Genomic DNA, 12,142 nt, shown 5'->3' on the forward strand with positions numbered 1-12,142 from the left:
GATTACTGTCTAGAAGTATTTTATTGCGTACGGTTTCTCTCGCGTTATGTAGTTATACTGTAGTTTGCAGTGACGTAGGGCTCATATAACCCGATTCCTGCCAGTTACCTTTTCATTATTTATGTAAAATTTTTAGACCCAATTAATTCATATTAGAACGTATATGTTGTGTCGGATTCTGTTTCGAAATTTTCAAACTTCGCCACTGGTGGTCTGTTTAGATACATCTGACAGATATAACGAGGACGCCGCTCCTTCGAATTAGCGCCATGACTACATGTTAAGAGATTTGAAAAAAGATTTGAATTTGAAGTGTTACAGAACATTGAATTAAAAACTCGGTAATAGACTGAACTACATTCATCATGTTGAGACATTGGATGTCGAGGCAGGTTCATAATGTCTAAATATATAAATAATATTTTCTTCTTTGTATATTCTCTGTTTTTAAACTTCGGTTTCAGACGAATCACTCTGATGTCTGAAATGCTTTTCAGACTTAATTGATTGGTTAATTTATCGAATAAAATGAGATCATTTAAAAAGCAATACTAATGTCCGTCGTAATTAAAAACCGTTGATTAGAGGTATGCAGCGAAGCCACCGACGCGCCGATTAAAATATGCATGAGACCGGTTGCCCGTAACGAGCGTGGCGGAATGTACACTTTAATGTGTACTAATAAAGTGCTTATTCGATAGTGAATAAATTGCATTAGCAATTATCCATAGTATTCAAGAATACATTACTTTACCTTGCTTTTTGTAGATAATAAATATACTGCTTTAGTAATCACCGATTACTTGGCATTATGAACATCCTGCCCATTCATTGTCATCATAAAATCAAACTTATTTATATGACAGTGTGGTTATAATTGGCCCAATACATTATATCGGGAAGCGGCACACGCAGCATCCGTCTTATAGTTCTGAGGCCCTACTTCGAAAAACGAACATCGAAACGTCGTTCCGAAACGAAGAAACGACGAACTTCGTATTTAACCCTACTACCAAATTACTTCGGATCCGTCATCGTTACTTTCGGAACCATAAACAATCGTTCGAATGAAAATATTGTGTCGGATTAGAGATGTGTATCTTCAAAAACCGTAATTTTTACCTATCATGGCATTCTTGTAAAAAAACATATAAATTGGATGTCTAATTAGGTTTTCTGCAATCTAACTATTATTTCATAACTCTAAATGTTTATTAATGACAAAATAATAAATATTTTTACTGATTATGCAATCTACGGTCTTATTGCATTGTGTTTAATCTATGGAATTTTTGAATTTTTGACACTTGACGGACATGTGAAAACTCTGCAATCACAACAAAAAATTGTAAGTAATTGAAATTTTATTTATTGTAATGCTATGTTTATTATGAATATGTTACTTACTCGCCTTTGAGGAATGATCTTTTGCATTTTAAAGGCAATTATTGTGTAACAAAATGCAATTTTTGTGTTTTGATCTATTATAAAAATCATCATTACTTACGATTACCGTACCAATAATAGTAAATAAACCGATAATGTTTTTTAACTATTTTTCAAAACATTTCAGCTCAAGATGACTGCCACGAGCGTCCACATTGAGACTCTTTTGGATTTTCTGAGTGAAAACCCCGATCTTGCTCGCGGCCTTGTGCATAGTCTGGAGGGGCGGGCTAAGGCAAAACGCTTGTGGGAGACCTTAACATCTCAACTTAATAGCATGGGGGGTGCTGTGAAAACGGTGCAGCAGTGGAAAAAGGTAATATGCTTACTAGAATAATAATCGGATGCATTTTATTATTATTTATTTATTCATAAGGGGCCGTTCAATTATTACGTAATGCAATTTTTGAAGATTTTTTAACTCCCCATGTAACGCGTCGTAACCTTTTCCAGTACTCCCCCGCCCTCCTCCAAAATTTATTCAACTTTAAATTTACAATTTTTTTTCTAATATTCACAATTATTTTACGTAAAATACCGGTTTGGGGGGGTCACTTCTGTGAGTTTAGGCAGGAAATGCATGCATGAACACCCATTGTAGCATGTGCTTTGAATGTGTACGCTTAGCTTAACCTATCTGCTTAGGTGTGGGCTGACAGGAAGTATTTGGCTAAAAAGGCTAACAGTGCAGCCAGAAGGTCAGCTGGTGCCACTGGGGGTGGGCCGCCAACTGCTGACCTATTATCGGGTAACGATATTAAAGTAATTTCGATAACGGGGGCAGGCTTTGGTGAGCCCGACATACCCTCATGTAGAGTGCTAGCTTTTCCTCAGGTAATGCTTTTGCTTTGTGGTTTTAATAATATAATATGTCTTAATTTGAGTGGGTTGTGCAGTCATACAAAAAATTAAATTAATTTATTCCCTATTTCACGAGCCTATAAATGAACTGCTCCAAACTTTTTTTTTTAAACTTTTCTTTTTTTCTCACTTTATCATGTACTGTAGTCTTTACCCTAAACTGATTGAAAAGAGCAACACTAGAGTTTCTTGCCCGTTCTTCTCTGGTGAAAACTGCTTTCCGAACTGGTGGTAGAGTTAATATTGACGGAATCTAAATAATGTATAACATTTTACAGATTCAAATAAATCATTTCAATAAAAGTTTGCTTTGGAGTTGTTATAGATTAACACATTAAAATATATTCTGATAACAACATACACAATCTCATTTTGAGCCAAACAACCTAGTCATTTTCATCACCTAAACAAAATGTGTTTCTGCAAACTTACAGCCAGCTGAACAACCTGAGCAACCCACACCTTTACGCACAGAAAGCCCCACACTAAGCTTCCCATGCGAAGAGGTAGAGATGCCACAGGTCAACCCACAAGCTTCTCTCCCAGTGATCCCTGGACCAAGCACCAGCACCAGTTTTTCAGGTAAAATTTATTGAATCTACGTGTGACTTTTTATTATTTTTTTTCCCAGTATTAATAATAACCATACCGTACATATCTATACCGTGTTAGGATCTTTACAATAAACAATTAACATTTTTCTTATGATTTCACTTAACAGTTTCAAGGAAGGTACGGCGACGAGTGCGCCCAGCGACACAGGCGGATCTCCGAAATCGCGTATTTCGCCTTGAAACTGAGAAAAAGGAAGTACTGGAGGGGATCCTGAGGGAGATGAGAGAAATAAATATAAATTTAAAAAAACTTATAGAAAAATTGTATTAATGTTGTTTTATTTTCTGGTAACATATTATGTTTTTACTGGTGGTAGGTCTCTCAAAAATGTGGCAGTACGCCTGGGTTGATACTACCACAATGTCTATTTCTGCCGCCAGCAGAGTGTAGTCACTGTTGTGTTCCGGTTTGAAAGGCATTGTAGTCAGTGTAATTACTGGACATAATAAGACTTAACATCTCATGTCTTAGGATAACGAGTACAGTGGAATACCAAACAATTATTTATAATTCAAGGTGTTGGATGATGTTTCTACTGTTTATGGGCGGTCGTATCGCTTATCATCAGGTAAACGGCAAGCTCTACCCGTCATTCAAACTAATACTAAAAATAAAAATAACTAATAAAAAAAATAGTATATTTGTAAATAAATCTTCCATTCTTGAAAACTGTGTTCGTCATAGATGCTCTCGCAATTCGGTGGTTGTTTAATTATTCTATTCTGAAACAAGAAAACATATGTTTTAAAGTCTTGTAAATTTACAGTCATAAACCCAATAAAAAGTACGACATACAATTATTGTGTCTATACTAGTATTAAACGAAATATTTGTAGGCTATATACATATACAGTTATAATGCAGGCGACGATATTAAATATTAAATAAGTAAAATATTCACCTTTTAAATGTTTCTGTTGAGTAATTGTATCAGTTCATTTCGAGCTCGGTGCCCTTCTAATAGAGCAAGCCCTCCATGATTTTCAGCACTCTGTTGCATTTGACTTTCCTGTTGCGATTCTTCAACTATCAAATGCAATGGATCCAAGCCAGCTGCATTATATATGTTGTGTAAAACACAACACGCTATTGTAATCTTTCCTGCGACCTCAGGGCTATAATGCAGCTGTCTGGCACCCAAAAGACACCTCCATCTGCCTTTTAAAATGCCGAAGGTACGCTCTATGGTGGACCGTGCCCTTTTATGTATGGCATTATAATTTCCTGCTGGTGAGTCATCTAAAGCGCCAACCACTGGGGTCATTAGGTATCTCCTGAGAGGATAGCCAGAATCTCCTGCAATTATAATGTAATAAATTATCTTGTTCACCTCAATATTAGGGTGCTTTACTATCCAATTTTAAAAGGGGGTGTGTAGTCTACTGGGTCATCTAGTTAATAATAAAACTTTAGCTAAAGTATTGATTATTTACTTTTGATTTTATATACACAGTGCTGTTCTTCATTTAAAGTACTAACCCAATAGCATGGCCGTCTCATCTGTGTTTGTAGTGAGACCTTCTAGATGCTCCCTAATTTCACTATTTTGCCATATAAAGGAGTCATGTGTGGCTCCACCAAAAGACGCATCAACATTTAAAATGTTGCAATTTTCGTCACATATCTAAAACAATAGTTTCTTTAAAAATATACACTTTAAAATATTATAGTAAGTAAGTTAAATTATAAATATTGCAAGAGTCTCACCACTTGGCAATTAATAGAATGGAAATGCTTTCTATTAAAAAATCGGTTTTCATTCATTGCAGGTTTTATTATGGCTATATGGGTACAGTCAATGCATCCACATATGCCTGGAATTCCATATTTTTGATAAAATCTGAAATTATTAATGGCATGTTTAACATGAGTAAATAAAGTATGCGAATTTACCTTGTATTAAAGGCTAATGTTATACAGATGATACTAAGTTACTTTTGATGAATCATTAATAATTTACTCACTGTTCTTTTATAAGAGTCCTTTCCTGCCGGTTTTGAGGAAACCTTATAAATTTTGCCAATATATGAGGCTGATTGAATGCCTCAGTAACTTGCCTGAGGCACTTAGAAGTTGTTTGCTGGGCCATGGACCCATCTATACTTAGTCCCACTGCTCCCTGATAACTGCCCCTGGCATAAAAATTAAGCGCAGTCAAAATCTGAAATTATCATGGGTCATTTTAGTATACAGTGCCTCTAATAACCAAATAAGTTTATATAGACATTGACTACTGCTTCCAGCTAAGTTCTTAAGAAAGGTAAAAAGTAATATTTATTCTGTAGCTTACCTTAGTGGTAGGATCAATACGCCGTATATTTTTTTTTGGAGGAAGCAGTGGAACTATTTCCTCACAGATGGTTTCAAAAATCGTTGTCGAAACTCTATATGTTCTTATAAATTCCATGTCTGGAATATTTCGATGAACGAAGGTTTCACGCAGTTTTAGTCGCTTCCGACTTCGCTGAGTACTTTCTTCTCGCAACAAGTCTTCATAAAGAAGGAATCGAGCCATTTCAAAACCTCTAAAGAACCAAAGAAAAATCAAACGAAAGGCTTAGAGCTTTCGTAAAATTGAGGTTATGATCCGTACGAACAAACGATGTATTTTATGTCAAATTTATTTTCGTAGTGCGGCCGACGAAAGTAAAAATGTCATTAGTGTCAAAATCCGATTTCGGATCCGTCGTCGAATTCGTCATCGGATCCGTAACACTTCGTAGTAAGAAAACGTGCGATCCGTCATCCGAAACTACGGATTTCGTTTTTCGAAGTAGGGCCTCAGTTTCGTACGAATGACGACTGATTGGACGTGTATGACAAAACGCGCGTCAGTCACGTTTCGGGCTATTTCGATTTATTCATTCATCTTCTATTGATAACTGAATAATTGAAAATTGCTGATGAAAAATATTTTCATAGTGTAAATTCGTTGACCCAAATCACCTTCTTCTTTGTGTTTAGTATTTTCTTGTTAACATAACATTTACTCAGTTACACTACTAAATAATTAAAATTCAAACATGTAGTGCTTTTTTTAAATATAGATAATGTTAAACAAAAACTGTAAACTTTGTGTAAATAATTAACTATATTTATTTTTTATAAGTCTATAATGTGTGTAAGCAACGTAGCGTGATTCGCAGTATCTGTCAAAATAATATTCTCATGTTGAATATTTTATAGAAAGATGCGTATCACTATACATAAAAGAACTAATTAAACTGCTTTCATCTAAATTTTGTGAATTAAAACATTCTACTCGCGTATAAGAAATATTATCCCATAAACGTAGGCCAGAACAAACCGTAACCTGATGTAGTGTTCCAGTATTCATTGGATTTACATATTAATATTTCGAAGATGTAAATATTTGTCTCGAAAAAGTATAAATAGTATAGATGCGACGTTTGTTTCCCAATACCTTTCTTTCGTCTGTGAACGACTTGTTCAGGATCTACATGATGGGTTTACATACCTGAAACAAACACAAACATATTAAAACATATTTTTTATTTCGTAGATATACGTCGTACATAGTAGTTTAAAGTGTAGTTTACATACAGCACAAATTTCATGTTATAATATGACTCAATAATAACATTAATAACAAAAAAAAATATTGAGCTGTTTGGCTTTTATGCCTAGGAGATATGTGTTAAATTTGTTAGATTACACCATACTAGTTTAGTAACTTATTGTGAATTATGTTACTTTTGTAGGTATTTGTGTATCAATATAAATGTAAGTGATGATGTCGGTATTCTAAAATAAAAGTTGATTTTATACTTGATGTTGGACCAGATTGACAGTTGTGTATAAACTATCGAAGAGGAAACATTAAAAAGTGATTGCTGTGAAATATAAGTGTTTTCTTGAAGAAAGTGTACTGTCCCTACATATGCTTGACATTTATCAACTTAGACTTCCATTAACCATCGCGAACCGTACATACGCCACTATCATCCATCGTGCTGCATCGCAAACATCTGGAGGCGGCGCCAAAACTCACAGGCCAGACGTCGTCGGCGATAGATCAAAGTCACTCGTACAAACAGATAAGAGCGCTGCTTTTGTACACACGGCTGATCCAGTAGCTGGATGCAATGAAGACGACTGCTAAGCTCATACACGTCTGTGAGAAGATGTCGCTAGTAGATCATGGGTACTTAGCTTGTTTTGAAATCGCAATTTGCATGCTATTTTACTGTTGTAGCTAAACGAGAGGAAAACATCGTTTTTTATTGCTAAAAGTTTATATTGATCTGGTAATGGTAAATGATAACTATCATCTGAGGGATGGTGTAAACTAATAATCACAACAGCAAAGCTCTCTGAGACACTCATACCACACTGGTGGAGCTAGCTAATGAATCTCAACTTAGATTAGCCAGGTACGCAGGTATGCAGATATTATAGTGCACAAGTGTGTGCGCATTACACAGGTGCACTTTCTGTTCCTTCATTCTCATAGTCCGGTGAGATGGCAATACGGCATGACCGGCGAGAAATCAGGCCTAGGACTAAAGGCTTTACACACCGTCAACTTCCTGACTCTGAGCTGCGATTGAATAATTTTTAAGATGGTTAATTTTGTCTCAATAACTTATGGCCCGAATCGGGATTTGAATCCAGGACCTCAGGGCGGTAGTCCTACGACGGGTTGTCATATCAGGCACAAATACCAGACTTCGGGCTAATAATGAGAAAAAAAAACTCGAATTTCCACCCTCACACCGTCGAAAATTCCTATAGAGAATTTCTCAGGTATGCAGGTTTCCTCACGATATTTTTCTTCACCGTTAAAGCAAGCGATAATTTACAAAAAATACACACATAATTATTTAGAAAAGTCAGAGGTGTGTGCCCTTGGGATTTGAACTTGCGGACATTCGTCTCGACAGTCCGTTCTACAACTAACTAGGCTATCGTCGCTATAGCCTGGTTATATATAATGTAAGTATATTTGACATATTATGATATTTTATTTGTATTATTGAACTTGCGGACATTCGTCTCGACAGTCCGTTCTACAACTAACTAGGCTATCGTCGCTATAGCCTGGTTATATATAATGTAAGTATATTTGACATATTATGATATTTTATTTGTATTATTGAACTTGCGGACATTCGTCTCGACAGTCCGTTCTACAACTAACTAGGCTATCGTCGCTATAGCCTGGTTATATATAATGTAAGTATATTTGACATATTATGATATTTTATTTGTATTATTGAACTTGCGGACATTCGTCTCGACAGTCCGTTCTCCAACTAACTAGGCTATCGTCGCTATAGCCTGGTTATATATAATGTAAGTATATTTGACATATTATGATATTTAATTTGTATTATTGAACTTGCGGACATTCGTCTCGACAGTCCGTTCTACAACTAACTAGGCTATCGTCGCTATAGCCTGGTTATATATAATGTAAGTATATTTGACATATTATGATATTTTATTTGTATTATTGAACTTGCGGACATTCGTCTCGACAGTCCGTTCTACAACTAACTAGGCTATCGTCGCTATAGCCTGGTTATATATAATGTAAGTATATTTGACATATTATGATATTTTATTTGTATTATTGAACTTGCGGACATTCGTCTCGACAGTCCGTTCTACAACTAACTAGGCTATCGTCGCTATAGCCTGGTTATATATAATGTAAGTATATTTGACATATTATGATATTTAATTTGTATTATTGAACTTGCGGACATTCGTCTCGACAGTCCGTTCTACAACTAACTAGGCTATCGTCGCTATAGCCTGGTTATATATAATGTAAGTATATTTGACATATTATGATTATTTATTTGTATTATTGAACTTGCGGACATTCGTCTCGACAGTCCGTTCTACAACTAACTAGGCTATCGTCGCTATAGCCTGGTTATATATAATGTAAGTATATTTGACATATTATGATATTTAATTTGTATTATTGAACTTGCGGACATTCGTCTCGACAGTCCGTTCTACAACTAACTAGGCTATCGTCGCTATAGCCTGGTTATATATAATGTAAGTATATTTGACATATTATGATATTTAATTTGTATTATTGAACTTGCGGACATTCGTCTCGACAGTCCGTTCTCCAACTAACTAGGCTATCGTCGCTATAGCCTGGTTATATATAATGTAAGTATATTTGACATATTATGATATTTAATTTGTATTATTGAACTTGCGGACATTCGTCTCGACAGTCCGTTCTACAACTAACTAGGCTATCGTCGCTATAGCCTGGTTATATATAATGTAAGTATATTTGACATATTATGATATTTTATTTGTATTATACATTGCCTCTCATTTTTCGGGCGTTATAAATGGTGGTTCTTAAATTCATGCTCTAGCATCATCTCAATATACTCTTGTCATTAATGTACAAACTTCTAGTGCTTTAAGCGATGCGATTAGCGGGTAATGGACGGAGCATGTGTTTTACATAACGTGCTATCGCATCAACGAGGCGTGCAGAGATATAGATATGTTCACTAAGCGGAAACTATTCCATCCACACCGGTCAATCACATATCGTAAAATATCCGATTTTCGAATTAGGGTTGAGTATTCGAATAACCCCAATGGTTATAGGTTTGGGATATTTTATTGGACCTATATTTAACGCTACGAGTACTATAAGCCTAATTAGAAACAAAGTAAAGATAGTCGGTAATTGTTTTAATTTTTATCGGAATATATTTTCGATGTTAGATCGGCAATGTCACGCGTACATACCTTGCGAAATACACTAAGCATTTCCGATGAGCAATGACCCAAGTTAACTGATTTCAACACTTTTTTATGGAAAACATATGGTATATGGAAGTGTTTAATGGCAAGCAATTTCCCATTAATAATAGTAGAACTATGGTCCATTTTTTAAAGGATTGTGGAGACAGATTCTCAAAGTTTGTTACTTCAATACATTGATTCCATTTGAAAGTGGTTAGCTTGATGGGGCTTTAAGTTGACGTGACTTAAAAAATAGGGGACCACGATTCGTAAGAAAATGGATCCGGTTATACAGGGTCATTTTGACATCGCTTTACTAAATGAAACTACATACTTATCTATTTGGATATAATACTTTACAATATGATACTTGAGACGTGGATGTAAAATAAAAAAGTGTAAGTTTCCTCATAATACATAAGCAACTCTAATAACCAGTGTAATGATACATTACACAATCCCGCCAGAGGGAGACCGACCGTATTTTTACCCAAAACAATTCCAGATCCCAAACTTAATAGACCCCAACGAAGGCAAATAAAACAATACACATAAGTTATGCGTTTTATTTATCAAACGTAAGTGTTTTCTGTGTGTGCGTTCAATGGTAGCGAAATAAACCGTGTTTTGACAAAACTTGGCAAAGGTTCGACGTGTCTGTTGATCTCAATACTTTATACTTTTTTACCACAAGGCTACACGTGGCCGAGCGGTATCCGATGAGTGGCAGGGCTGAGATACTATACACTAAGTTACAGAAAAATATATATAGCTAGCCAACAGTACCGGTATCGGATGGTGGCGTACAATACGATTCCTACTGGAATACCTTTGCAAATTTTTCAAAAAGACTAAATGTAGGTCATTACATCTATTGGTGGTAAGTGTCTCTTATGAGAGAGTACGCCTGGGTAGGTCGGTACCTACTCCGACTCATGTCTATTTCTGCCGCCAAGCAGCAGTATGTAGCCACTGTTGTGTTCTGATTTGAAGAACATTGTAGCCTGTGTTTGGACAATTGGACATAATAAAACTTAACATCTGTCTCAGGGTGGCGAGCGCAGTAGAATACCAAACAATAATTTATAATTCAAGGTGTTGGATAGTGTTTCTACTGTTTATGGGCGGACGCTTGCCATCAGGCGAACTGTAAGCTCGTCTCGTCATTCAAAGCAATAAAAAATAAAAATGAAACGGTGTTATATATTATAGGTAAGCATCAATTTACACCCTTCACTATCACAGCCCGGTCTCTGCACGTCTGCGTGTGCCCAAACCCTTATACATGGATTAGCGTCGGTTTCAGAATGTTAATTTATAGCCGGCGGCGCTGTGTCTAGCCGGGTTCATTTAATTTCAGCCAAATATTAGGTACGCCTTTAACAAGCTTCAATCTGGGACGCGATCTACACGTTAACATTACATCATCGTCTCGGATCTGCGCCAAGAAAGTGGTATACTCGCTAATATACTCTTGTTTAAAATAAGGGTGTAAATACAAATCTCATCGGCGGAGCATACTACCGGCCAGAGGCGATAGGTGAAATATTTCAAAAGGGAACTCGAGCGAACTCAAATTTTCGCTTCAGTTAACATATCGCGGACAATTTGACGAAAAACAAATACTAAGACAGCGGATTAGTCTTAAACTATTATTGTTGTCCATAGTCTAGTATTGTGTAAATTTATAATATTCTTATTAAATATATTATTCAGTATCACCCAAAACCTAAAAGGAAAGCTGGTAGGAATCGAGTTGTGTGGACGCTTCGTTAATCCTACCAGCTAGCCGTATTTTATACCCATCAAGCGGCAAACCATACCACCGGTTACGCGTATTTTTATACCTTTAAAAACTAGTATATCTTTGTTGGTAAGCGTTACTACAAACACTAGGAAATACTTCCTTGAACTTCTTGCAAAGCCTGAGATGTGAGACGTTAAGTCATGTTTTAAGCGGCGTAAAACGTACAACTTTTTCTCTGAAGAGTATTTAAAGTAGTAAAGCGCTACATCTATTATTAATCATTTAAAATTGGAAGCCTTAGTCCGAATGATCCTTCATGACAAATCAAATATACTTGGATAATATTGGTTGCATTTTATGATTGACTAACGAAACTATAGTTTTAAATTCGAATTAAGGAAAAACTGAGTTTAGATATGTTATAAAAATCGAAATTGCATACCATTGTTCCTACTCCATTCTAAACTAGAAACATTCCAATCGGCTATATAAAAACTCAATAATATCCAAAAACTCGTTTGGTATTTCATTTATGCAATTTTTTGTCTTTAAGTCAAACAATAAAGTTTGAAATAGATGTAATCGTTCCTAACAATATATAAATTCATGACCCATTTCAGTAGATCGATGTTTTCTGACACTGAAACATTATGCTTAGAACGAAAAAATGTACGCTGAATAATTTATATTGCCTGCAGATACTGAACAAAGAGTCAA

At 35.6% G+C, this 12,142-nt stretch overlaps 2 protein-coding genes across 3 annotated transcripts; one reads left to right on the forward strand and one right to left on the reverse strand.

Annotated features, from left to right (window-relative positions):
- Positions 1-1,217: 1,217 nt before the first annotated feature.
- LOC119189819 lies at positions 1,218-3,640 on the forward strand. The gene is made up of 5 exons (XM_037440462.1): positions 1,218-1,348; positions 1,574-1,762; positions 2,092-2,280; positions 2,742-2,889; positions 3,029-3,640. The coding sequence occupies exons 2-5, from the start codon at positions 1,580-1,582 to the stop codon at positions 3,190-3,192; spliced, it is 684 nt and encodes a 227-aa protein (XP_037296359.1). The 5' UTR covers positions 1,218-1,348; positions 1,574-1,579; the 3' UTR covers positions 3,193-3,640.
- A 183-nt stretch (positions 3,641-3,823) lies between these two features.
- LOC115445929 (putative nuclease HARBI1) lies at positions 3,824-6,397 on the reverse strand. Of its 2 annotated transcripts, XM_037440460.1 has the most exons (5): positions 5,213-6,397; positions 4,887-5,083; positions 4,630-4,762; positions 4,402-4,546; positions 3,824-4,218 (listed from the first exon to the last, which is right to left on the reverse strand). In XM_037440460.1, the coding sequence occupies exons 1-5, from the start codon at positions 5,435-5,437 to the stop codon at positions 3,827-3,829; spliced, it is 1,092 nt and encodes a 363-aa protein (XP_037296357.1). In that variant the 5' UTR covers positions 5,438-6,397; the 3' UTR covers positions 3,824-3,826. The 2 variants fall into 2 exon arrangements, with proteins under 2 accessions (XP_037296357.1, XP_030028301.2); XM_030172441.2 differs by having other exon boundaries at positions 4,887-6,397.
- Positions 6,398-12,142: the final 5,745 nt, after the last annotated feature.

The sequence above is a fragment of the Manduca sexta genome, chromosome 19 (genome assembly GCF_014839805.1).
Source record: "Manduca sexta isolate Smith_Timp_Sample1 chromosome 19, JHU_Msex_v1.0, whole genome shotgun sequence".
In the NCBI taxonomy this organism is placed as follows: Eukaryota; Metazoa; Arthropoda; class Insecta; order Lepidoptera; family Sphingidae; genus Manduca; species Manduca sexta.

What these genes read in the sequence shown, in the direction of transcription:
- LOC119189819 (XM_037440462.1), top strand. Translation starts at nt 1,580, where the DNA reads ATGACTGCCACGAGCGTCCACATTGAGACTCTTTTGGATTTTCTGAGT. An exon ending in GAGTGCTAGCTTTTCCTCAG is followed by an intron (nt 2,281 to 2,741) that starts GTAATGCTTTTG and finishes GCAAACTTACAG; the next exon opens with CCAGCTGAACAACCTGAGCA. An exon ending in CACCAGCACCAGTTTTTCAG is followed by an intron (nt 2,890 to 3,028) that starts GTAAAATTTATT and finishes TTCACTTAACAG; the next exon opens with TTTCAAGGAAGGTACGGCGA.
- LOC115445929 (XM_037440460.1), bottom strand. Translation starts at nt 5,437, where the DNA reads ATGGCTCGATTCCTTCTTTATGAAGACTTGTTGCGAGAAGAAAGTACT. An exon ending in ATTCTATTAATTGCCAAGTG is followed by an intron (nt 4,547 to 4,629) that starts GTGAGACTCTTG and finishes CTATTGTTTTAG; the next exon opens with ATATGTGACGAAAATTGCAA. An exon ending in TGAGACGGCCATGCTATTGG is followed by an intron (nt 4,219 to 4,401) that starts GTTAGTACTTTA and finishes TTATAATTGCAG; the next exon opens with GAGATTCTGGCTATCCTCTC.